The sequence below is a fragment of the Seriola dumerili genome, unplaced genomic scaffold, assembly GCF_002260705.1.
Source record: "Seriola dumerili isolate Sdu_G_001 unplaced genomic scaffold, Sdu_1.0 BDQW01000442.1, whole genome shotgun sequence".
NCBI lineage: Eukaryota > Metazoa > Chordata > Actinopteri > Carangiformes > Carangidae > Seriola > Seriola dumerili.
The window spans coordinates 1,183,166-1,210,809 of NW_019174697.1; the positions used below are offsets into that span (position 1 = coordinate 1,183,166).

General features: G+C 41.2%; 1 protein-coding gene across 1 annotated transcript; it reads left to right on the plus strand.

Moving 5' to 3' along the window:
• Nucleotides 1–673: 673 nt before the first annotated feature.
• On the plus strand, nt 674–27,149 carry LOC111234260 (leucine-rich repeat-containing protein 75B-like). Its single transcript, XM_022762235.1, has 5 exons — nt 674–712; nt 832–1,176; nt 6,089–6,217; nt 9,709–9,821; nt 24,600–27,149. The coding sequence occupies exons 1-5, from the start codon at nt 710–712 to the stop codon at nt 25,201–25,203; spliced, it is 1,194 nt and encodes a 397-aa protein (XP_022617956.1). The 5' UTR covers nt 674–709; the 3' UTR covers nt 25,204–27,149.
• Nucleotides 27,150–27,644: the final 495 nt, after the last annotated feature.

The window sequence follows — 27,644 nt, forward strand, 5'->3', positions numbered from 1 at the left end:
GTCTTGCCCGTCTGTCCATCAGCCCATCTGCGTGGGTTTTGATCAATATTGTTACTGATTTAATGGGCATCCAATAGTTTAGCTCACAGTCTGCATAGCTGATGGATGTACTTTATAGTTGGGGTCTATTTTGCAATTTCAGCTGGGGAGATTTAGTGCTATTACTCATCGGCGGCAGAATGCCCATCCTACATACTTGTCATGAATGCACAGTGGCTACAGTCCATTGTCCCCAAGTGCTCAGAAAATTAGCACCCAGGAGTATGTTGCACATGAACTAAACATTGGTCCTATCTTTCTATCTATCTATCTATAAATCTATCTTTCTATCTATCTATCTATCTATCTATCTATCTATCTATCTATCTATCTATCTATCTATCTATCTATCCATCTGTCCATCTATCCAGATTATGAAATTATTACATAAGACCCTACAATAATTCAGGATTAAGCAGGTCTACTTTCTCTGATTGACTCCGTGTTAGATCAACACCCTGTGCGTTGTGATGTGGGGTCAGATAAGAAAACTAAGCTGAGAGCAGTTTCCCTCATGAGTCTCCCTCTCGGGCTGTGCAGAGCATCGCGATCTGATTGGCTGAGGAGGGCACCAGTTCCGAGTAAAGCAAAGGATGCCAGAGTGTTCAGGCAGTGCATGGACTGGATGCAAGCAGGGGACGACGGCGATACCGGGCGGCCACACATTATTATGGTGAGGCTTCACAGTTCTGACGAAGCTTGAAACTTTGCAGCACTATTTTAGTGAGGGTAGATGTTTTTCGGCACATCTCGCTGCAAGTTTAAGTGTGATGTTTTGGCTGCATGTTGTAGAATCCCTCTCACCACCACCACCACCACTTCCACCGACACATCCCCTCAGGAGTGATGGGTTCTAAGTTGACCAGACAGAGAAGTCTCGATTTGGAGAGCAAATTGTCCAAGAGAAGGCGGCAGAGAAATGAGCTCCCGGGGGAAAGCGAGAGAAGTGTCGGCAGAGGCGGCGGAGACTTGTTGTTTACCTCCTTGATGCTCAAGTCCGACAAGCTCCCAGGGATGCTGCGGAAAAACAACCACAGCCCTTATGTCAGACGTGTGGCGTGGATCCGGGAAATCCAGAGGCTTCTCCGGGAGCAGAAGATGGAGCAGGCGGCGGAAGTGCTCAAACTGCTGAGGAAGGTAAGTGGCTGACATTATTGTGGATCCGTTTATTGTCAGTGCACTTGAAACTTTGTTCTTGACGTGATATAATTGACTCCATATAAACACGTGAGCAAAAAGTTTTATTACTCTCACGAAATAATTTATTTTTAAATCTGCAAATCACATGTAGATTTTTAAATTCACTGAGAAACTACAGCAAGTTTTTGTGCTCACCAAAGTCAGAAAATGCTCGAGCTCGCCACAACATTCATTCATTCCATTATTTTCAAATGATGAATAACACAACAGAGGTTTGTCCAACTGGTGTGTCCTTATTACAGTAAATCTGACATGTAGCCCACTGTCCACTGACTGAATGAAGCAGTAAAAGCCCAGCTGGAGATATGATGACCACAGTCACTGGAGCAAATCCTATTTCTAACAGACACATGCACCTGCAGGTGTCACTATGTTAATCATTTTTTTTTTAAAGTTAAAATCCTTTAATCATTTACTTTTTTTGCAACTTCTCATAAACGTGGTTGTCATACCTAAAGGACATGCCAAAGACGCTGGACTCTTTTAATATTCCTGAGGAAAAATGTGCCACTTATAACGCCTCATTTGTTGAGATGCTTGTCTAAATTGCCCACCTGTTTTGTCTGAAAGGGAATGGTCATGGAGCTGGTTCATGCTCTGAATATTCAATGAGCTCCAAACAACACAGAGCACTGAGTGTATTTCATGCTGGCCTTTGAGAATATACCAGAACCATCCAAAAGAAGACCCGCCTTCATTCTTGAATGTGACAGACTTTCTGATCTCAAATGAATGATTGTCACATTTTTAAATGATATACTAGACTCTTGTTAACGAGGCCTTTTCAGGGACAAGGCTGCAGGGATTAAAAGAAAATCCTAAGTGAATAACCTAAATGAATGGACAGCTATATCTGTTTGTTACCTGCTTCCTGTGTGAAGAAGGATTGAAGAGGGAATGTCAAATATACAAATCCACATGTGAAGGCACAGATTATCCAAACTGTGGTATTATTAAATAGCTCTAATCCGTCCCTGTTGCACAGCATTGTGCAAACATGTCTTTGTCTCATCTCCAAACAATAGCCTAGCTAAGGTAAGGTTATTTTAATCTCTTACTTGTAACACCTTCCCTGGTTTAATCCTCACTTTCCAAAGATTTATCCAAACTAGAGAGAAGAGGAATAAAGAAATAGTTTTTAGAGCTCAGCTTGAGCTTTCCACTGCCTTCTGGTAGCTGTGCATTGATCAAAGGCGAACAGTTTTGAAGTTCAGACAAAAGCAGTTCTGATCAAGAGGGCCCCCTGTCATGAAAACTCCCTGCCCATCTGTACAGTGCCAGAGAATAAATTATACAGATGTGTGCAGATTAAAGCAGGAAACAATGCTGATGGGACGCAACGCGTGTCTAAAAAGTCTGAACTGAACAGATTTCTAAGTATCTCTGCTCTGAAACCATTAACTGAGGATGTAATGCTGTAGGTGTGGGATGAATTTAAACTTCTATGAAGTATATGTTCATATTTGTGTGAAGCAGGAGCGATATGACTCATGCATAGCTTCCTGTAAGACTTCAATGTGTCTCTGTATTTATTAAAGCAGTCCTGCAGTCAGTCATGTCTTATAGGAAGAAGGATTTTACAGATCAACATGTAGATTTGTTGGTCGTGAGTACGGGCGGCTTTCTCCATGGCACTGCATTTACATTGCTCACGGAGCACGAATACTCTCTCCATCACTCACTGAGGTGAAGCCAGAGTGCTGCTACTGGTGTACGTTGTTGGGGCCTAAGCCAAGTGTCTGACTAATAATACTTCAAGACTGGAAAAGAAAAAAAAAAACTGGCAGTAGATCTCCTGTTGTTGTGCCTCAGCAGCAAAGCAGGCTTTTCCTCTCAGGGACGGATGGATTTGGAGATAATCACCTCGAGATGATGGATGCTGGAACATGTTTCGTTCACCAAAAGGAAGTCATTACAAAGAGGAACCAATAACACCAACCTCCACACCGTATCTCCATTGCAGATCTGCCTTCTGGGCCATTAAGTTAATTAGTTTGGGATCTTCTAGATATTCATTAGTAAACAAAGAATCAGCAAATAGTCATATCAGTTACGCTCTGCAGCATGCACACAGAGTAACCAATGTGCAGCAATGGGGAAGACACTAATTAAAGTGTTCTCTGTTGTGCATGAAGACCTTGTTGCATGAAGTCTAAGGTTAGCGTTCACGATACACATTTTATTTCTTTATTTCATTCAATGTTAAATACTTCAAGACAAATTGTGTTGAAGTTGAAGTATCCATTAATCTGTAGTTGTTGATGTTTGAGGCAAAGATTAAAAAACAGAAGACTTATGGAAGTTTAATTTACATTTTTTTTTACTTTCAACACTAAGAGAAGTGTAGCTATTGCTGTTTATTTTAACACATTTGACACAGAGCAGCATTGTAGCCAACGGGTCTAAGCTGCAGCCCCCATAACCACAACATGTCCAGTTCAAATCTAGCCAGGCAGCTGCAATGATTAGATGATCAACAGAAAATTAATCATGGTTAACTATTCTGATAATTAACTAAATGTTTATGTTTATGTCTGTCCACTAAATAGGCTACAGCCTGCAGCTGGTTAGCTTAGCCTAGCATAAAGTGGGAGCGGTATCAATCTTCTCATCCAACTCTCAGCTAGAAAGCGAACAAGCAGTTTGGCACGAGGTGCCGATGACCTGCAGCTACTGCATGAATATCTGATGAAAATTCATGTACTGGAGTTAAGTATTCATTTGAAAGCCATAGTGAACATTAGAAACTCACTTTTTAGATGGTGAATTAGATTTCAGTAAAAATATGGGCTTGTTTAGATTTGAAAACTGGATAAAAGTAGAATGTGTGTAGAAGGTTCTTGATTTGAGCGACAGATCACATGCGTCTATTAGTGGAGATGTGAGCAAGCTTAGCATAGTCATGTGTTAGAGGAGATGTGAAGAAGAAACTACTCCTCATTTGTCCTGTTACATCTGACTAAGCTGACCTATTGACCTCCTCCTCTGCTAAAGCATTGTTGCCGCTGGCTGAGCATTTGTGTCTCTGAAACTTCAGGAAAACAGCTTTATGTTTTCTCACACAGACAGCCGTGCAGTTGACGTCATACCTTGGATTGTGTAATTTTGTCAGTTCAATAAGAATTTAATCCCTTAGTCCAAGGGAGAAAAAAGAAAAAAGTGAGAGTTGGAGGGTCCAGCACTCGACAGCTGTGACATGTTTCTTCCACTGAGGCAGAAAACTGTGGGACTGGATCTGTCGCACTGTGCAGTATATTTAATTGGATTCTAATGAACTGCATGTGTGGGATGATGTTCTGAGCTCAACGCTTTTATTCAGACTTTTTGTGATGAGGCAGACATCAGATTAGATATGCAGCTTTCACAAGGGCATTTGTAGTGGGATCTGAAGTCGTGCAGGCATGTGTACAGGCATCCTGTTGGTGACAAGTATGAAAACATTTCATGCCTTTATGAGTAGCAATCAGATTAATCCATGGCATCAGATCTCTGTGTGTATTTTAGTTTCAGCTGTGAATCGCCCACAGAGCTGCACAACAACAGCTGCACAACATGGTTAACGCACATAAACATCATCATCCTCATTGTCGCGAAATAATCTTCAATTTTCTCTCCTGTGCGCTCATTTTTGGACACATGTGGGTACCCGCGGTCTGCGCTAAATGAGGTTTATTGAAGGGAGAGCTGGTCTGGAGGATAGCCCCGCATCAGGGAATCCCACAGCTCCGCTCTGCTGTAATAAATCAACTCAAAAGCTGGAGGAGGAGAAAATGCTGATGGGAGTTTTCCACTGTGCCCTGAAGTGTTAGGGCTGTCAGAGCATATAGAGCATGTTTTACACAGCATCACCCTCCAGCCTGCTATTTGAAAAGCGTTGCAGTTCCTATAGAGGGGACAGTATTTACTCTTCAGCTTGTACAGTTTTACATGACATAAAACACTCATTGCTATAAACTAGGGGATGATGGTCCACTGCAACTGTTCTTTTTACACAGCAGCAGCAGTTATGTCAGTGATATAACAACATCCATGAGCAGAGGAAATCATCCTTTAACAGTTGTTGTGGATTAGAAGAGAAATAATTCATGTGACTTTCTTTCCTCTTGCTCCAAACCTTTAATCTCCTTAATATTTTGTTTCATCTGCTCAGTTTCATGTCTCCTCTGCTGTTTGGTGTTGCTTCTTTAATCTAGTTTGTTATAAAGTGTGTGTGTGTGTGTGTGTGTGTGTGTGTGTGTGTGTGTGTGTGTGTGTGTGTGTGTGTGTGTGTGTGTGTGTGGCGGCGGATGCAGCATTCTGGTGAGGCAATTTGATGTGTCTGAAAACGTTATGTCTCAAGCACCGGCTGTTAATGACACGTCAGCATTCAAATCCGCATCTTCAGGTGCGGCTTCATATATTTACATTGTCACGGCAAATAGAAAAGGCCTGAAGATGATACAAATATCATCATCCCCTGGGGATGTGTCCTGGTTCCTGGTTTTATTGAACTGTTCCACACAATCACACCATCTTTTACTTATGAATTCTGAAGATTGAAGGTAGAGAGCGGAAGTGCATTTAACTGGAAGCAAGGAAAGTAGTCGTCAGGCGGTTTAGAGTTGTGTGAAATCAGTGAAATCAGCAAATGTGATGAGAGGAACCAGGATTATTCTCTTCATTAGAGGATTTAATTCTAATATTTGGAAGAAAAAAAATACTCTTAATGCCCCTCTCACTCCCACCCTTAATCAACTGTTCACACACAACTCCAGTGGTAAAATGTCTGAATTTATACAGCGCATGTTAGGTCTTGGAAGAGCCAGCCAAATCACTTCCCTCTCTCTTCTTCTCTCTCTCTCTCCCTCAGGACTTGGGCCTCCAGGGGACGTCGCTCAATGACATTTTGTACAAGAACGCAGCCTTTCTCAACCTGGTGGACCCCATTTCTCATGAGCTGCTGCTGAGTCTGGCCCGGGACCTGCAGTGTCCAAAGAGGGTAGGAGTCGTAAAAAACTATCTCTTTGTCCCAAACACAACAGACTCCACATTCATTAACGGGACAAAAACAGAACAGAGGGAAGCTGCAACATGTCCAGATTTATTCTCCATGCTTCAGTGCATGCGTCATGTTTGTTGTCATGCCATTGTGACAACAATGAACTGTCAGTATGCTTCCCTCAAAAACAACGACAGAAGTTAGGAAACATGGAAAATGTTATTTTAGTTGTTTAACTATTAGCGTAATGGATCGCTATTGCTATGCATGTCTTGTCTCTAAATATGTTCAGTCTTCAGACATATTGACCTTTATTATGAAGGGACCGTACCTACTATTCACAGATTTGACTGGATCATGTTTAACAGTGGAAACGTGATTGGCTCAGCAAAACATTTAAAGTCAAGTCAAATTTTTTTTTTTTTATATATATAGCTCCAAATCTGTCCAACGTACAACACCCTTTATCTTTAGAGCCTTGATTCCTCCAGGACAGATGTGCAGAGTTGACAGTGTTAACAATTGTAAAATTACAATATAGAAAAATATTATTGGCTAAATAAAGTGCAATATATGTGAAGAATAGGTCCCGCTAGTGCTCAGGAGGCCGTCCTGCCATGCAAGAAGCCTTGTCGTTGTAGATAATATTCATGAACTGAATAACAAGTTGTGTCCCAGAAATCTTCGTGAAATGGGACACTACTCATTTTCATCATCCATGTGTGACAACAGAAACAACATTTATCATTAACCACAGTCATAATTGGTATCTTCTTTGATGTTGTGTGATTGTAGCAATTTGGACGGGATGCTAAATATCAAGAGTTAGTAACGTTTTTCATTGCATTAAAGTAAGATATGAATCCAACTGATTTGACTTTTTTTTTGGATGATTATTTGAGGGTGTTTTCAGCCTTCTTTAATCATTTTGTAAAGTTTCTCATATCACTCTTTTTTTTAAATCTTCTGTGGAAAATCAGAATGAGAGCTACTCCTGATTCCCGGCTATAAAGAGGAACACCTGCGTGTGGTATAGCGGGGTAGAGAGGTCAGGGATGAATGGTAAGGCCAAAGGGAAGTACGGGGTCAGGGTTGGACTCTGCAGTTGGCACTGTGTGGTCGTGTTTTCCCTGCTGCTCCTCTGCTCTTTCAGCACACAGAGGTAAATGGGCACCAGCTGTGGACTTGCAGGTGTGTGAGATGATCTGGTTTTGGTTGCTTCCTACTGGCAAAGGTAGGCAGTTGCCCAGTGGTCATCACACTGACGTCAACAGGGCTGGGGGCCATGGTCACTGAGGCCTGTGGAGCGGCCGGGCTTTGGCACTAACAGTGAGAGCACTTTGAGGGCAGTGACAGATGGTAGGTGGCCAATGGGATCAAACTGGTGACGTGGTGCTGCTGGAGTCCTCTGGAGCTGTGAAGTCTGTTGAGTCCCAGGCTACAGACACCTCTCACTGTCTGGAAGGACCTTTACAAAACTATTAGCGGGGTTGAGAAAGAGGGAAGAGGAACCCTACATATAGACAGTTTTAGTTTTGTCTATATGTAGGGTTAGTCTTACTTTTCTTTGCTGTATAAACAGTTAGTACGTCAAAAAGACAACTTCCATTTGTGCCATGCACCATAAAGTTGACCTTTTGACATGTGGAGAGGAGAACAGTCCTGTCTGTGTATGGGTGTTTTATTAACGTGTACATTGGTTCTGAACATGAAAAGCTCCACTAAGGTTGAAGGTAAATGATTGTTAATGAAGTTGTACCAATTTAAAAGTGTTATATTATTTTTACATGTTGCAGGTTGTTCTTTTTTCAATTCAATAAAAGGGTTCAAAGAAAACATGAATAATCCCTGTGAGGGATTTGCTTTTTTTTTTTTTTTTTTTACAAAGTGAAAGGATTCAGCCCCGTCCACCAAGCCAGTCATTTTTGTACAGTCCCTAAAGGTACAGTGCAGAAGTAAAAGATCGGTGCAGCACTATTATTCAAAACAAAGGATTATAATCTGTTGTCATTCTGAAATCAATTGACAGGTAAAGACTAATGTTAATTATTAATGGTTTTTGATGCTGTAAAAGGTTTGTTCGTATCAGTAACATTCATAAACTCAGCAGTATAACAGGCCTGAACCTTTCATCATTAAGACAAACTCTTCAACTATGCATATCAGGGTCAGAGAGCACCTTCCCATTCACTCCTATGGGAAAGTGGATCCCAATGTATAAAATGAAGGACTGGTCCTTTAAGATATAAATTTTGATTTATCCAAACTGAGAGTCAGTTCATCCGCTTGTAGCGTGGCATACAAATCAGACATATTAAAATTCAAATTACATTTCAAACTCAAGTATGAGGGTGATAACGCTACACAAGCAGCTGAGAGAAGCTGTAAAACACAGACCCAGGGGCCATTACAGTTATCTAAAGTCTTCCGTTATCTGATTTAGGAAAAGATGGGTTGCCTTAAGATAAAGTCACACTGGTCTAGTTTTTACTTAACAAGTTCAGATAATAATCACCTGTAAGAAACAGGAAAGCCCAGGAGGACGGGAGGGAGAGTGAGTCGCTGGCAGTGATGTTCTCCTGGCTGGCCGGTGACCCGTGGCAGGATACTGTGTCAGACGTGACGAGGATGTAGAGAGGCAGTGTGCTGGATTTAAGGCCTGGCAGCTTCTGTGGCAACTAGTTTCCACCACACTGAGATTTATCTTCGAGCGCATATTGAGGGCGTAATTTATGAGTGTTTTGAATTTCATGGTCATCAGTTACAGACAGTTAATTTAATGCATATTTTGTTTCGATGCACTCTTTTCTATCAATGCTAACGGAGTTGCAGTTCTGCACATTTAGGGACTTTGTTGATTCTTCCACACCACAGTTTTCTAATAATACTTTCACACAGCAAATCAGTATGCGCTGCTGTAACATCGTGTTCAGTCATCCAAGTGGCTGAAACAGCAGCACAGAACGTTTTGAAGTATGAGGCATGTTTGTTTATCGCCCAAGAAAAGAAGTGGCAGCGGGAATGGTTAATCGCCTTAAGGTAAATTGCCCCTGTCTTTCTTTTTTTCTCTCTCTCTCGCCACATTGCCTTTTTCTTGTTGTCGTGTTGTACCATTAATTAGATTTAGCCTGCTCAGCACAACCCATTCCATTTAAAGTCTTTGACGGAGGAGGAAGAGAGGAAAGAGAAGGCAGAGAGGAGGAGGAGACACGGAGGAAGACAGAAGCAAAAGGGAAACTAAATTAATGTTTCGATGCAGGAAATGTTTGAAGCAGCTGTTTTTGAAAGGACAAGAAAGAAACGCTTTGTGACCAAGTGAAAATCAGAACATCAGTAGCTTGCAACAATAAAGAAAGGGAGCAGAGATCCGGCATTTATAAATGACTTCTGCTTTTTGTCATGTGAACTAGCTTTGTCTGTGCTGTTCATCATCCATCCTTGTGTGTGTGTGTGTGTGTGTGTGTGTGTGTGTGTGTGTGTGTGTGTTGCAGGAGACTGACTCCTTCAAGTCCACCAACAAGATCTGCCGGCAACTGATTTACCACCTGACCCCTCACTCCAAGTGGACGAGACAGAGCGTGCCCAGGAGGAAGTCTCAGGCCTGGTGAGTGTGTCCTCTCTGCTGTGCCATCAGTCTTCAGATCGACAGTTCCTGCCACAGTAAACACATCCTCGCCATAAGCATCAATGCCAATCATAATCCTCCACAGAGTCGCTCTGAAATACTAGACTTAGAGGAAGTCTGGGACAAGTCCGTCGCCTGTTTCTGGGAAGATTTTTCCCCCGGTAGTTTGAGGTTACATTTGTGATAATGCATTATTTAGGTTTTAGGGTTTTCTTGTGATGTTAAAGTTGTTTCTGGGAATAACTCTTTTTTTTCTGGATTCCTGTGCAACAAAGGAAAATAGATTTTAAAAACAGAACTCCAGGTAATTAACAAAAAAATGAATTTAGTCTGACTTTCTGATATTATGTGGTGTCGTACTTTTTACACTATCTTCGAGGTGGAAAATAACACAATGCCAACTCAACAGAATAATTTCATCCTCTGCTTTTCAGCACATCATTAGTTTTACGTATGAGTGGTTATAATGCAGAGTCTGCTGATGCTGACCTGAGGTTATTCCTGCTGCTGTGGCGGGGAAGGAATATCCATCACATGCAGACATTTTTCTGTGTTATTTCAGTGGCACAGTATGAGGAACTGGAGCACTGTTCGTGGACAGTGATAACATTAGGACTATCTTATACACTCAGTGCCTCAAGTTTAGTTAGGGTTAGGCACAAAGGGATGAGATATTCTATTAAAGTTAGGTGACCTTTGTTGTCATGGTTACAATAATAAATGCATGGTTACGGTTAGGAAAAAATCGTGGTTATGGTGATAAACATTGGAAATGAACATTCGCCTCCTAGGTTAACAGCCAATGTTTTGGTGTCTCATCCATTAACCAACCTCTGCCCTGTATAGACTTTGTTGCTCTACAACAACATCACCTGACCTGCTCCTTTGCTCCCGTCATCGTGCAGCTGCTGCAGATCATTTTAACATCAACATATATATATTTTTTTAACTCAATCTCAATTCAACCCTAGTGTTATTATTGGTCTGAGCCTGATTCATCCACACCGTCATTTGTTAATTAATGGTGAAATAAGTTGCCGCACGCCCCCGAGGAAAATCTTTTTGAAGGAAAATAACTTGCAAATGAAACTTGATGGAAGAAAAGACGTTTTAGAAAATCCTGAGGTGACACAAATTGATTAAAATGTGGAGTGATGCATTATGGCTATGCTTCTCAATTGTGTGCTTTTAATGGATTTCTTTTTGTGCATTTTATTTTTTAATAAACTTTTTACTTTTCTCAATTTCACGTGTTCCTTTATATACTTTTTACTTTACACTTCTCTGGTGTTTTATTTGAAGTTTTGAAATTCATAAGAAGATATAAATGTGCTTTTAAGTTCCAAAAACCATCTCAAAATAATTTTACATCTCCTCTTTCATGCTTCTCTCTGGAGCTCTGCCAAGAACAGGGCGTTGTGTGTTGGTCTCAGAGCCTCTCTTTTGATTGGCTGACTGTTTTTCTGAGTGGCACATGGCCAGGCCAATCACAGTTAAGGGACTGTAGCTTACTACTGTAGCTTGGTAAAACTTACCAGTAATGGCAAGTGACGGTGGTCAGTCAGCGATGAAATGAGCAGAACAGACGATCAATTTCAGACTAAAATTCTCTGGTATTTTAGAAAAACTTTACTTTATCCATTGGTCTAAAATTACTGTCCGTGGGAAAGTTGTGCAATGATATACGTATCGGCTTCATGACATTCAACAACTGAGCAGTTTTATTGACATTTTTCCGTCTTGTAGCTTGCTAGCTCAGCGACAGAATGACCACTTGATGTAGTATTGTTAATAAAGTTAAAACAACAACAACAAAAAAGGGTAGACAGTGGGTCCAGGTGGGCTGTGCTCGTGGCATAGCTGAGGGTGTTTCGTTGTGACATCACCAATTTACGGAGGTGCTGACAGCTCATTTTAAGGCTGAATAGGCGCTGTGCGCATTTCTCCATAGATTCAGCATTTTGCTTTTACAGCATTTATACAGCACATAGACCTGACCTATAGGATTAATGATACGTCCATTTTCACACTTGCCTCTCAGCAGCAAAAGCTGTTTCCTGCCTGATACTACTTGACAAAAACAGCCTCACACGTGCTGAAACGCCACCCATGAGCAGTGTGATTTGTTTTTACAGATTCTAACAGCGCAGATTGTTTTTTTTTGCCATTATCCCTCATCATTAATGTGTACTCCCAAACTGTCTCCAAGAATGATCTGCTGAGACAAGGGACTAAGATAAGTAGCTTGAGTAAACAGTCTGAGATTTGAACTTGGGCCGTTACGGGCTGATTATCTATGCTTAAGTGAGATAAAGAAAGACCAAAAGAAAGAGTCTTATTGCAGCAACTGTGAAAACACTGCGTAAACAAATAAAAATGCTCTCCAACTCAAATTAAGTAACATGTACGCAGGTATATTTGTTGAGACATAATGAAAAGAAAAAAAAACTCAAATGATAATCATGAGACTCCCTCTCCCTGAGCAATTAACCCAGATTGAAAGATTTTTTGACAGCTTGAGTTAACTTCCCGCCCAAGTCTCTTGGTTGCAATGTTTCGAAATAACACTCAACAAAACAACAAGGCAGACTCTCCCAGTGTGCTCATTAACAAGCCCTGTCTCCCTCACTGCCTCCACTGCAACCATCCAGACAGCAGCCCTTTACTGTGGGACTCAGACCAGACTCTTTTTTGTTTATTGTGCCTCCATGATTATTGTGCTCGCTAAAACGTGCAGAAATAAATGTCTTTGGATCAAATGAAACATAAGGACAATTTGAGTTTCAGATGCTTTTCTGATATTGATCTTTTCATTGTAGCCCAATCCTCCCTTCCTCTGTTTCTCTCTCTCTCTCAGTCTCCCTCATCCTCCTGCTCTCTCTTTTCCTTTTTCCTTGTCCTTTTTTTTTTTTTTTTGTTCCTACCTCCTTGAATTCTCCTATTTTAAAATCCCTTTCCTTGCATTGATTTTCTTCCTCTTCTGTTTTCCTGTGGGGGTTTTCTCTCCTTCTTTTGAGAGTCCATTTTGTTCAACAGTTGCCACACAGAGCGGTTCTGCAGTTTGAGCTGAGGCTCTGGGGAAACGCTCTGTCAGACAGAGAGAAAAAGGAGGGAGGCGGAATCACTGCAAGGTTGCTGATTAGAAGTCGTGTATTTCCCTCTTTTTCCTGCCTCGCTTCGAATCGATCGAGAATTTGATCTCTTCATATTTAGGAGTGGAAAAGCATTAGCCATCGCATAATCTATGTTGCATGCTTACGTTCTTATTTTCTCCATGAAGTGATATTGAAAAGTCTGCTTGATAAATCCAGAAATGTGCTGCAGCCTGCTCTCCAACCGTGCCTCAAATTGGATTGGTTTCATGAAATGTGTGCATTTGGTTGCAAATCTTCCTGAGATAACACATAAATCATAATTCAAGCTTTAATAATCCAGCCTGCTTTGCTTTTATAACACTGTAACTGCAAAGCAAGTGTGTCACACTTAATATATTATCGAGGCAATTTCATTTTTTTTCTCTGCGGCTGCATGTGCCAGGTTTCTGAGATGTACAGTATTGCTGAGTCCCCAGAGGAGTTTTTAATGTTATTGTAATTGGTACTGAATTTCAGATTCATCAAGCTCATTTTTTTTATTACGCTAAAATTGCCCTTCCAGCACATTTTGATGAGATTAATCTCCGATTGCAGATGCTGTTTCATTGCTTGTCTTTACTGCAAGGCAATAATTGATGCTTACCGCAGCTTTTACAGACTTCAGTACATTTAAAGAAATGACTGTGGTTCAAGAAGTCGACTGAGTCTTCTGTTTGTTTTTAACCTTCACAGGACTGAGGGAAATCTCTGTGCATCTGGCACTTTTTGCTTTATTTGAGTCACTATAGAAAACATTGTTCGGCAGGATGTAGTTAAGTGCTAATGTTCAGTCGTACAGGTTGTGCCGACTGATGATGATGAGAGTGAAACGAGTCGTGGCTGTGACAGCTGTTTGGGCAGGTGTCATCAGCTGTGGGTGAGCGTTGATGGTCTGTCTGAGTCCTGATATTTGACCCAGACCTCACACTGCTCAGACTGAAGTGCCTTTCCTCCCGCTGCGAAGGCTGTCTAAAAGACATGTCATCACTTTTATTTATGTTCATATGAAACTTAATAGTTACTTAACAAGGGGCTGTTGAAGATGTAACAAACAGTTCTTTAACTGGTGCCAAAAAATCCAAGTAGTTTGCATTCATAACAAAGTGGTAAATAAGTACTTATGAGAGTTTGGTTAAAACAACAAATGTTTTCCTCGTTCTGCTTTGCATGCTCGTGCTCTGCTGATTTCACCATCACTAACATCATCTGGTAACATTTAACATCCAAAGATGTTTGAAAGCACATCATACTAAATCTTGCACAGTTTATACATGGTACTTGGTACTTCAAATGTTTTCAAAGAAGATTCAACTATTTCACCTCATGTCTTGAAATTTGGACATGTCAGCAATTTTATCATGTCTCTTCTTTATCATCCTCATTGCAACAATGATAAGTTAAACATTAGCTGTTCACGTCTCTCTGTACTTGAACTGAACTCGGTCGGTCTGTTTGATGTTTTTCCATTCAAACCAGCTGTAAACATTTCTGCCTTAACACATATTTGCACAACCCTTCATGTGAAGTAGTTAAGCTGAAGCATACTGATGCCTGAATGACCGCAAATGCAACGTTGGCCGAAGATCTTGTCAAGCTACAAAGTCCACCACCTGCTCCCAGCAAGAAACCACATTCGGCGGCAGAAAAAACTTACAAATTACACAAAATAGCGCTAGAAATTTGTTGTAACTGCAGCCCAAGGTTGTAGGTCTGAACTCAATAACAAGTTTCAGATCCCAGCATCCTTCACTAGAGACTCTGCTCACTGTTCAAGTTTAAATCATCTACCACAACTCTCCTAGCTCTGGTTTTGAAATACTTTCTTCCCTTAGTTTAATTCATGCTGTGTTGCTTCCAGTGTTTTCCTGTGGCTGCTCAGATTTCAAATCCCAGATGCTGTCATACAGAATGAGGCTAAAATAGCCTCTTCCATACTGTACCTACAGGCCATTCCCTATCCTGCATCATGACTCTTCCAGACTGTGCTTATAAATCCATCTCTTTCTTCTTTATTACCGGTGTTTGAATATCCTTTCCACCTCAACAAGATCACCACCTTCTCCCTGTCTTTGCTCATAGGATAAAAAAAAGGGATTTCTTTTAGTGGCACCTCACATCATTCTCTCACTTCTGAATCATACCCTGGCGAGCATTAGCCAGCAAGAAGCCGTCTAGGCATCTTGACTAAAGCTACATTCAGTTGAGCGGTGAAAGTTTTTAAGACGTCTGTGAGAAACTCTGGATGCTTATGACCACTTTTTCAGCGGCATTTCAATGACTATATTTCTATCCCTGGTTTCCTCGACGGCTCTTCACCGGCTAATCACCAGAGGAGTGCTCACTGGGATTCTCTCTCCAGTCTCTCCCTGCTCTGCTCAGGCTAATTTGCTCTAATCTTTAAAGAAATCCCTTCCACTTCGCTTCCTCGCTGTTAATTTGAGCCCTTCTCCCTTACATGATCCTTCCAGGGCCACAGCAATATTGTCAAGGCACTACACCTCTCACCTTTGCAGTGCTCAACTATTGAATGTGTTAGTGACCTGTGAACTTAAGTTTATTCTGCTGCCTGCTCTTTCAAGTTCATGTCCACACTTAATTTAAAATCTATCTGAAAATCCATCTTTATTTCTTTGTTTTTCTCTTCCACCCACAGGAAGATGGCATATGTTAACCTCATTTCAGCTGAATCAGTTGAAAGACAGACAATGAATCCTACTGACTTTGGCGATCCCCTGACTTTAACTCTATGAGGTTCACTTTTTGTGCTTCAGAATGAAATCTCTTGTTTGCATCATTTACATCTAGTGTCTTCATCACATCAAAACTTTAATGTGTTCAATATCTTAGTTTATGACTAAATACCTGCAAAACTAATTACATCATAAACAGTCTCAGCTGGAATTTGTGTTTAGTGCTAATTAGAAAGTGTTAGCATGCTAACATGCTAAAATAAGAACATGGCAAAGATTATACATGCTTAATAGTAACATGTTAGCATGGTCATTGTGAGCATGTGCACTGTTGATGTTTGCATTTCGCCGTGCATCAATCCAGCCCATGTTGCAGCCTCACAGAGCTGCTAGCATGGCTTTAGTCTTGTTTAACCCTTATTCAACCAGGAAGTCTTTTGATCCATTGTCCAAATGACTGCTTGAAAAAAATAGTACCATGTCTTGGGTGATTTTCTACCAGTGGGCGTTTTATCCCAGGGTTTTTTTTTTCTTTCTGTGTACCGCTTACTCTATATTTCCTCCAGTTCTGTATGTTCTCACCTCGACTGATGGCCCCATAATAATAATAATTATAATAATGATAATGATAATGTTAATGTTAATAATGATAATAAGGTGTCACCTTTAATCCGAATACACCAGCTCTTTGTCAAGCAGCTGCTTTGCCTTATCTGGAAAAAAGAACTTGAGGATTCTTCTTCGATGTATTTACTGTACATGTGACAGCTGTACACTGAGCCATGTGTCATCTGCCTTTAAAACGTGTATGACCTATTTCCATGTCACCCCCCTGAGGTGAACGGGCGCTGACTCAACACATCTGACCTCTGCCTAACCTACAAGGTCAACTCCTAGGGCGAGGGCAAACAAATCTGGGAACACTGGGAATGAACATGTGAAAAATATGAATTCGTAGTTTTCAAGCGCACAATCTCAGATGTTGGGTTTGTGAAAGGCTTTGCTTTCTCTGGTCATATTTTCAGACTCGGATATGGGGTATTCCACTTGACTGCATGCCGCACTCAGTCTGCTCAATCTGCTTTCTTTTTGACCTCCACTTTTAATAGAGACTTAAAGATCCAGCCACCATCCTCGTCCATGAATAATTGAAGGCTTCCCGCGGTACAGACTGAGATCCTGGAAGATGAGGGGGAGGAGGGAGAGACACTCAGTATCTATCGCTCCAATCTTCAGGGCACAGGGCCATAAAGAAATAATTAGAATGATTAAATGTGTTGATCGGTAAACACAAAGTTGAAGGTGTTTTTAATTTAACAGAAATTTAAAAACTTTAGCTACGCTGCTTTAAGTAACAGCATTTCCGGACTTCCTCGGTTTTTATCCAGGGCTTTAACCCCTCTTAACCTCTCATTGATCGGATTTTAACTACATCCGAGATAAGGCTGCTGCTGCTTGAGAGTAACTGAAACAAAGACTGTTGTGCTTGTGATGATCTGTGGGTCTCGATCCTTTAAGGCTGATACAGATCACTCCCAACGATCAAGTCCCTCAGCCTGTGTTCGGAGCCCTGCATTTTAATGCTGGTTTCATAACTGTGCTTTGACATAGTATATCAGACACAGGCGCACTCCTCCATGATATACAGTTATGTAATGCAAACTGTTTTCTATGTGTTCTGTCGCAGTATTCTTTTCTCCTAAGCATCCAGTTTGTCACATCAAATCAAATCATGGGTGAATTTATAGCTCACCCGTGGAGTAGCCTACATTACACATTTTACACGCTGCGCAGTTGCATTATGGTACATTCTGTACCAGGAGGTTTTATAATCATTGGCACAACAGCGAAAATGTGCTTTTACCTTCGGTCTGAAGTCACACATTATTAGGAGTAATCCGTGTCACGTCCATGTTGGGCTGTCTGTGTTATTTTTGGCGAAGCAGAGTGAGATTCACAACAGTGTTTTTCTTTCATTCTCTTCGCTGTATAGGTCGTGTTTTCCACCTTTCGTTGCTCTCCCTCTCACTTTAGTGTGGGTTGTATTTTACGTAGAAGAAAAATGTCTCTCCTGTTCGTGCCGCTCAGCATGTTTCCCACATTCATGTCCAAAGAGCCCATGAGAGTTGGAGGAAGGAGTAGCTGATAGCTGATTAAGAGTTGCTGCACTAAAGAGACCCTTTTATGTGCTACACCTTCACATCTGTAATGGTAATATATATCTTCAGGGATTTGACTTAACTTTTTAGAAGTTGGAGTATTTTGGGGATTTGGCCTCTGTTTTTAATGATTTGTGTCTTTTTAAGATAGATTCCCTTTTTTCTTTTAAAAGGCACATGTGCTGTTCCTATCACTGCTTTCACTTCACTCTGTGTTGACATCAACATTGCTACTTTCCCCCAAACTTTGAAAAAAAAAAAAAAAAGTTTCCAAGAACCAAGTGACTGATCTGAGATGTCAAAACACTGCACAGCCCGGAGCTCCTCCATTGACGACATACAATGGAAGAAGCCTTGATCACCCCATCCGCTAAATGTTTCACTGAAATTTAATCCAAATCCAAATGAGCTTTGAGGCTATTTTTTCCCTTCCCAGAAAATATGCCATTATCCCCATGAAACTGGAGGACACTGGATACTATATGCAATCACCACTTTCATGTTTCCCAGTACATTTTCTACAGAACCGTAATATCAGTGTGACAGTTGCATAGTTGAGAAAATGGCATATTTAACTACATTTTTTTTTTTGCTTAGACTGTAAAGGATTCTCATTAACAAGAGCCAAACTGTCCTAAGGCATGAGAGTCACATATTTGATGCTAAAACTGAGTTGAGTCAAACAAACTGGTTCAGGAAATGTTCAGCGCTGTAGCCCACAGTCACAGGCCTGAAGGCACGTTCAGATAAAATACAAGCACAGAAACAAAGGAGCCGTCCTTCACCAGCTTACTTTACAAGCGTGAGTTTGTACATTAGATCCTCGTAGGATCTCCCACGGCTGAGCCAGACTACTGCGCATGTATTATACAGATGCCTGGAGGCAAAACAGCTCAAATCGATCTGAGGAATAAACAAGTCAAGACCGAAGCGTTGATGAAGCAGACATTGATCTGACCGATCCCATGGGTCTGTGGAACGGCATCTACATCCAATGTTTCTAAAGTGCTTTTATTTAATTCACCTGAAATGAGTCGAGTGTCTCTCTGCGTGCTCAGCAGGAAATAAATCTGAATTTGTATTACAGCGTTTCTCCTCTCAGCTGAAATATTGTGTATCACCTCTTTGCACTATTAAGACATATATATTTTCTTACTATCAAGATGCCTTTGAGACAGTCACTGGTTGAAATAAGGCATACTTTTTCGAGATTTAACTTAACTTGCTTTTTATTTCTATTTATTACTCATCTATAAAACACTGAAGAAATAGTTCCAGATTTTGGAAAATGTGCTCACATCATATCTGGCAGATAAATATGTTTGTACAGGTTTTTGTACAAAGTAAACAAATGCGATATGTTAGTAAGTGAGCTTTAGAGGTGATGTTAGGTGGATTTTCTTCAGACACGGCCAGGCTAAGCTAAGCTAGCATATTTCCCAAAATATTCTACTATTCCTTTAATCCATCAGTTACAATTTATGAATCCTTTACACAGTGTGTGAGTGTGTCCCAGTAGCTCCAGGGAAGTCTCTGTGATCATACAAAAACACGAGTGAATGCTCAGGGAGAAAAAACAGTAAGTAAGTAAGTCAGTTAGTTAGTTAGTTAGTTAGTTAGTTAGTTTTGCCACGCCACACATGGCCCATTGTTATATTAAATCCCACAGTAAATGAATACGAAGAAAAAGATATAACCTTTAACACTCCCCCTGTCTCTTGATGTATTACTGATTCATGAGACTAAATGAAGGGGAACATGTATTCCATGTGGGTGGGCAGAGTACAAGTTTCTCCTGCCATTTGCTTTTAACTCTCGCCCTGGTGGCAGAATATTGAAAGGTTGTAGGACTCTCCTTGTAAAAAATGTCAATGTATTTTAACCCAGGAGAGTGTACTCACAGGCCCAGCCCTTTTTTAAATATTCACCTCTCCCGCTCTCCACCTCTTTTCCAGCTCAGTGTGGAGGGAGTGTTTGGTTGCATTCATGTGGAAATTGATTAGTTGAAGTATTGAAGCCGCAGACTAACGCTGATAATGAGCACTTAACTTTTGTAACATCAGGAGAGACAACTAGACTGAGTGGAGTCTAACCTGGCGATGAGAGGCACTAGACATGGTTTAGAAAATTAGTGTGAATACAGAAATCAATGGGTCTGCCATGACCTTTAACGGAGAAGCTTTTAGCTCGTCTGGGGATGTGTAGCACCGAAGGATAAAGCAATACAATATTAGATGTGGTAAATAACAGTGCAAACAACTGTGTAGTGTGTAAACATTATTATGATTTACTGTATTTGAACATGTTAGAACACGTTATGTTGCGTAGAAAGAAGTTGCTGGAGCAGATTTGTTGCCTGTGCAGTTGTTACAGTTACGGCTGGGCAGCTAAATCTCTGCATCAACACTGACAGTCTGCGAGAAAGATCAAGCCACTGTAGGTTTGGTGTATCTAGTGTGAACTCCATCCACTGCAGTTTAAATACAGATTGAATCACTGATTCTTCATAGCCCTCAACATTCAGTCTCTAAAATGCTTCATTAAAAGACACATCCTCAGGTTGTGTTCTGACCTTTTCCTGGAGGCGCGATCTCTCTGCCTGCACTCCATTTCAACATCACAAACCCCAGATGTTTTATTTCCTACCTTTGGGGTTTACATAACTATAGAACAGCAAGGACCCTTGTTCAGTGCGTAAAAGTTAACAACATCCCTGAGGAAAGACAGGCTATGAAAAGCAATTAGACAGCCTGCCTGAACCCACATTTAAGCAGCCGATAGTTTGACACATGAGAGCCAGCTCTTATTAGATTCCTGCGCTGTTGTATCAGTTGCTCCTGAGGATGTCAATAGATGGATTTGCCTCAGTTGTTTGCTTTTAAATGAGTCCCGGTACAGGGGACGCTCTTGTTTCGAATCATGTTTATGCGGGTTGACTATCCTTTGAAGTTGTTTGCATCTGAGCTGGTCCAAGAGGATATGCACCAGTGCCTACGAGCATGGCAGCCACATCAGAGGGAGGGAGATGAGACATTTTGTTGTTTGTGTTGTTACCGTTTCATGGTGACGGACTATAGTTTACGCTGTGGCTTCAGAAGCTCTAGCTATGCCCTTGGGCCTGCGGCCAGCCGAGCAGCCCGTGGGTGGAAGTGCGCCCACGGTTGGAGCCGGGAGGCAGCAGATTTGGAAGGAAGTCTGAAGCCTTCTTTATTCTGTCTCATTAAAAGCACATTAGAGCCCATCCTCCCCCTGTACCACCCACACAGCGGCAGGACCTGCCCTGCCTAACTCTGTCTCATGGAATAGCTCTTCCTACACAAACATAAGCACAAAGGTAAGAGGACAGGGCTCCAGCAGAAGCAGGAAAACCCTCCTATAAATAAGACCAAGAGAACAAAAGTCAATGCTCATAATCAGTTTCATTACAGTAAAGTGCATAAGCTACACAGTGGTACAGTAAAAACCCTCTGAAGTCACAGGAGTGGTTGAGCATGCCAAGAAGCTGCAGATGCATTTTAAAAAACTACAGCTAAAGTTAATAACATTTGATTCAGACAATGAATCCATTAGTCAGATTTACAGAAAATTAATTATTAAACATCAGTTCAATAATCGCTTAATTGTTTTAGGAAATTTGCCAAACAAAGGAGGTCAAACTTTTACTGGTTTGAGCTTCAGGAAGTTTGGGATTTGCTGCTTGTTGAACATCTTTAGGTTTTGTACTGTTGGTCAGACAAAACAAGCAATTTGAAGATGTCACCTGAGGCTGATGGAAATGATAATAATTTCACTATTTTCTGACATTGTAAGGACTAAACCTGTGGTTCCAAGACCTTTGGGCTTGTTACTCCTCAAAACAAAACCATTTTTACAAGCCACTCCCCATTACACACAGCATTTATCTACATTTAGTGTCCAATGCTTTTTAAGGGCTTGAAGATTATAGAAAGATTAATCTTAAGAAAGATTTCAGTCATACAAATAAACTATACTTTCTATACTGCTAATCCTCTCAAAACCCCTTGGATTTATTTTGTGATTTCTTAAACAGTACAGTACAGGAATCATTTGACAAAATCATTAATCAATTAAAATAAAATATAATTGACAGATTAACTCCTAAATTGTTTCAGCCCTGTGATGCTGAACTAAAAGAAAAATACAGGAAGCATTTTCACATGAAAACTGATCTTGATATTTTAATTTGTGCAGAATTATTGGAGCCTGGTGGCCAGAGGAGAATTTTAATTCCATAACCTTTCAAGTGAGCCATTCAAAAAAGAGAGTGAATACAGGCAATTCAGCTTCAGAGACAGTGAGATTACAATGACGAGAAAAAAGAAAAGAGGCAGAGAAATAGAAAGAGAGGGAAAGTGAGAGGCAGTGAGCGAGAGTGAGGATATGAAGGAGCTGGGAGAGATGAATTACAGCCTACTCCTGGAATCAATAATCTTGCGAATCACAGCCCCGGTGTGCTACAGATCTTTTTCTTTCCCTTAACCGAGCAGAGAGGGTGACTGATGTAAAGAGCACAGCCAGCCGATTTATGAGGCTCCCAGACAGACCAGAGAGCAGAGAGAGATGCAGAGATAATCCTCTCTGTGCCTGAGGAAACAGAGGGACGAGCAAAGGCAGACAGGACTAAGACAAAGAGAGGATAAACCTTAGGCCAGTTAAACAGAACATCTTTCTCCTGTTTGTCAGCTTTTTTAAACAAAGTCCCCCACACTTCCACCTCATTGTCATTTGTTTGGCTCTGTCTTCTTCCAAGTGTAAATGCCAGTAAAAATAAAGGGTCTAATGCACTGCAGCAGGCTCTGTCTTAACACTTCACTGCATGACATGCATGCATGCAGCTGCTACATAGCTCTTATGCATATTTGACTACGCTCTGGTATAGAGAGAACATTTTGTTTCATAATGCCCAGTGCTATCAGAGGCAGTGAGGGATACAGTGATCCAACTGGACAAGCGTGACAGTTATAGGAGTGCTTTTCCTTAAGATGGATTCAACTCACACCTGTTGTCTGAAGTCATTTGACTGAAACAGATGATCACTTTTCTTTCTTGCTCTTGTTTCTCGCCAAGTTTTGTCCCTCTACAGTGTGTTTGTCCACCCATCATCTACCCCTCTACCTTCCTGTCTGTCTCACACAATATCTCCAATTTATCACATTTATCTGACAAAACTCAAAGGACAAATTTGACATTTTGCATATTTGCTTTCTTGTTTAGAGTTAGAAGAGAACTCTTATGTGTGTGCATCAAATATGAAGCTGCAGCCTGCTGTTGGCTAACAGTGGGAAACGGATATTCTGGTTCTGTTCAACAGTAACAAAATCTGCACACCAGCATGTCTAAAGCTCATTTATCAACATGCATCCATCTTGTACAAAAAGTACACAAACCAAAGTGTAAAAACTACGATTCGACATTTTACGACGCTTGTGTGCCCAACTTTGTCTAAGCTAGCTGGCTGCTGGTGATAGATTCATATTTAATGCACAGACACGAGAGTTCTCATCTAACTCTCAGCAAGACAGCAAATGCATATAATTCCCAAATAATGAAACTTTTTTTTTTTAAATGAGCTATTTGTAAGGTTTGACATTGCTACATAGCTAGCATTAGCATTAACAGCTGTTTACTGACCAGTCTTGCCAAGAACTTCAGCAATCGTTGCATTTACAATACAAAAAGGTTATAAACGTCCTCTGAGCAGTGCTACTTCTTCAGGGCAGACGGGACGCTACATAGTGACTGGGCTAGCTGGTTAGCATGCTAACTTCTGTAGAAAAGAGAAGTGATAGGAACAGTAGCAAAACAAGAGGGTTGTTTTCAACTGCTGGAGAAAGTTTGATGCTGAATGTGCAATATTTCCTCCAGACTGGTAAGTAAACAGCTGTTAATGCTAACGCTGGCTATGTAGCAATATAAAAAATAAAAAAAACTACAAATAGCTCCTTTAAGGGAAGGACGTGCATTAGTCCATTTTAGAGGGATATTTTCAGGATTCAGAATCTGTGAATTCTCTCGTTTCATAAAATTTTACAGATCAGCTCCAGTGATTTATTCACCCGTCACTCACAGTACTTCAGACACAAGTGACCTGATTTTTAAAAATCCAAAGAAGGGGATGCATTTCCCTCTCCTGAATCCCTGTTTTCAAAATGACACTTATCCCAGGGGTGTAACTACAGTCCCAGCTCAAAACAAGGTGACACATTTGTTTCTAATTGGCCCGGACAGATTGGGCAACATGTTTGCTTTTGCCTTTTACACTCTGATTTCAAATAATTTATTCATTTATTTATTGTCTTTGATGGCTGTTTTGTACATGGAGACTTAGCGCTGGCTTGGAGATGGCTTTGCAGGAAAGAAGTGACACTCGAAACTGAAAACAGCTGGCGCCTTTCAGAGGATGACATTCAGCCCAGGAGACAGAATTTGTTGCTTGAGGGACTCAGACCAAGACACATTTAAATGCAAATGCTCTTTTTTACATTATTGATTGTTACACTCTCTACACTAAATACTTTTGGATGTTGTTTCTGTTTTTGCATACTTTGCAGTTTCCCTGCACTTGTGGGACAGTGTAGTACCCCATTATAGAGCCTTATAAATCAATAACCTCAGTATCATTATGTAAAGATAGTTTGTCTACTACTGAAGAGTTAGCCCACTTTTGATACTGCTTGCAACAGATGGCCACTTTGTCCCTGGGAGATCCAGCTTATAAACAAAATGAACTTTGTTTTGTCTCCTCTGCCACAGTCTGAAGACCACCCTGAAGAAGAAACTGTCAGGTGATGTGGTCAACCTGTCTGGCATCCCGCTGTCTGGCCGAGACGTCCACCGTGTGGCCTTCTACCTCCAGAGCAGCAGTGACGCGGTGTCGGCTGTGGACCTGAGCTTCACCGAGCTGCAGGACGAGAGCTTACGGCTGCTGCTGCCTCACCTCAGCTGCCTGCCGAAGCTCACCATACTAGCTGTCAACGGCAACCGTCTGACAGTGGCCGTCCTGAAAGACCTGACAGACACAGTGAAGGATCCTAATAAGTTCCCCAGCCTGGCCTGGATCGACCTGGGCAACAATGTCGATATCTTCACCGTGCCGCAGCCACTGCTCGTGGCCCTGCGGCGGCGCTTTGGCTTACGCAGCAGCCTCCCCACCATTTATGAGTCCGGTGAGGCGCAGGCATTTGGTAGCTACAACCCAAACATGGAAACCTCTGTGGAAGAGCCCAGTCTGTACGAGGAGGGGGATGTGGAGGATGACGATAGAGAGGAGGAGGAGGACAGGCTGGAGCTTCAAGCCTGGGGCTTTGGAGAAGAAAATGTGTCAAAAAATGTGCCGCTGCACTTCTGTGGGAGGTGATCGCCCAGAGCTGCTTTCCCTGGCAGCCCCTTATATCCCTCTGTATCACTTCACCCTAAGTCTAGCCTCATGTGTTAGCAGGTGTCATTGTGGCAGAAGATGCTTACACTGACCCACATGTTTCTGAAAACAACTTTAAAAATAACTAACTGTGTTGTGTTTCCCTCTGGATGCTCTGACTGCTGAAACCCAGCAGTGTGACGCAGACATTTCTGTGTTTGTACAGACAGTGAGAATATATTTATATGGATTGATTTCACCATCATTTGTCCGGGAGAAGTTGAACTGAGCTGAACACGCTTGCTGTTTTTCACTGCTTTATGTTCCTAAAGTTTTGTGCTCTCACACTTTGAAGCTTCCAATTATCTGTCACTATCCACTGGAGCAGCTGGGGGTTAAGTGCCTTGCACAAGGGCACCTCAGCAGTAGCTGTTGAGGACAGGGGAGCGTTACTAATTCACATTCCCTAGGCAAATATTTATATCTGGTCCGGCCTCTCTAACAACTTCGCCCCTGCTGCCCTGTGTCTGTGAGAAGTCGGAATAAATCAAAGTAACTAAATACCCTGCTTAAGAAATCGATCAGTTTAATTTCAGCTGATGTTTGGTTTTTTTTTTTTTGCTATGATATAAATATTTTTAGTCAGAACTCAGCTGCAGTGAGATTATGTTCACATAAAATATGCTTCCACTTTCTCCTGTTGGGCCACAGCATTTATTCAGGAACTATTTTCAAAATAAATGGTGACTTAGGGTAAGTAAATGAAGCATGCTAAGTCCCATTTTAATTTAAATTTCAAGCGCTGATGCTTCAGTACATGCTGAGATACCGATGCTGCAGCTGTACTGAGGACGGCCTCCGCCTGGTACACACATGCAGACATGCAGACGACGCACACAGTGTTTGGGGCGTGAGCCGCTGATGAACTGATTACTGCCTCTATCGGGTCTCGTTAGGCCCCTTCAGTCACAGATGGTGAGCAGGGGATCTATTTTTTTCCCAGTAAATAGGACTAGCCCCAGATAATTTCGTCCACTGGTGTTTCATGAGTGATTCTATTTATGAATCAGACCGTAAGCAAAGAGAGGGATGCCCACTCTGTTTTTAAAGGCAGACACAGAATCGAAAACGAAACCATTGCGAACAGCTCTGCTTTTATCTTCTCTTCCCTCTGTGGTGCTACAGTCTGCACATAAATCTTTGTGGTGGCATGAATAAACTGCAAGTTTCTTTTTGACTAGTCTTTTTATTTCACATGTAGTTGTCATCTTTTTGTATTTGTGTTTTTTTTTAAAAACGGGCTTGACTGTTTACTGTAGTGCAGCATCAGACCCCACAGACAGACAGAGGGGAGAGAGTTCATGTGTCCATTAATATCCCAATAAATTTGAGATAAAAAATTGCTGCATGTTAACACAACCCCCCAAGAGCCCACACTTCATCCTGCCTACAGAAGTTAATGTGATCTGTTCATTTTTTTTCCCATGCTATTATTCAGGAAACAGTTATTTGTGTTTTGCAGGGATATTAATGAACAGGATGCTTGCTGTACGTGTGTGTGTTTGCGTGTGTGTGTCTATGAGAGCATAATTAGGGTGTGCGCCTGTGTGTGTGAGCGTGTTCTGCTGGACATGCTGGGTAAATTACTACCTTTGATCATAGAAATGAAATGTTTACTCATTTGCACTTTAAGGACGACTCCGTCCCTGAATACACATATGGGTTGTTGTTGACATAGAGTCGCTCACATCCTAAAGTAAATGTTTTCGCTCTTTTATCTCTTATCGCTTTTGGATTTGACAGATAAATCGTCAACCTTCATACGAATCACTGCCATGATAAAATCGTTTGTAAATTAATTTGATTTTGTCCTCATGGCTCGCTTTTAAAGTAAAAGTGATGTTTGCCTGCTGTTGCTTCAAAAATAAACATGAGTTGAATCCGGATCACCTGTTGTGGACTGTTTTCTTGTACGTTGTTTGTCCATTGACAGAAATAAAATAGTGGTAGGCAGCATATAGAGAAAAATCCACCATTTGTCTTGACTGCAGTGTGGTTATTTTAAGGCCACTGAAGAAAAAACACTCACTCAGTTGGATTGTGATTTATTAATTCAAAGGTTTTATCCTGAAATGTTCTGATAGATCTTCAGATGATGCAAATAGTTAAACCTGCATTAACTGGTTTTACCTGTACAGTCCACTCTGTGCTGTACCTGGATTATTTTTGCTTTTTAGGCATATGTTACATGTACATATTCTATTATATTTTGTATTATTTAAATTAACAAAGAACGTTGTGAGTTGATCTTACATTTTATGTTGAAGGAAATAATTTTGTTCCTTATACTTGAACCTCCATCACATATAATTTGGGCATTATATAAAGCTATGAAGGTTAGTAATTACTCTAATGCTTCAGGGACACATTAAAGATAGTCT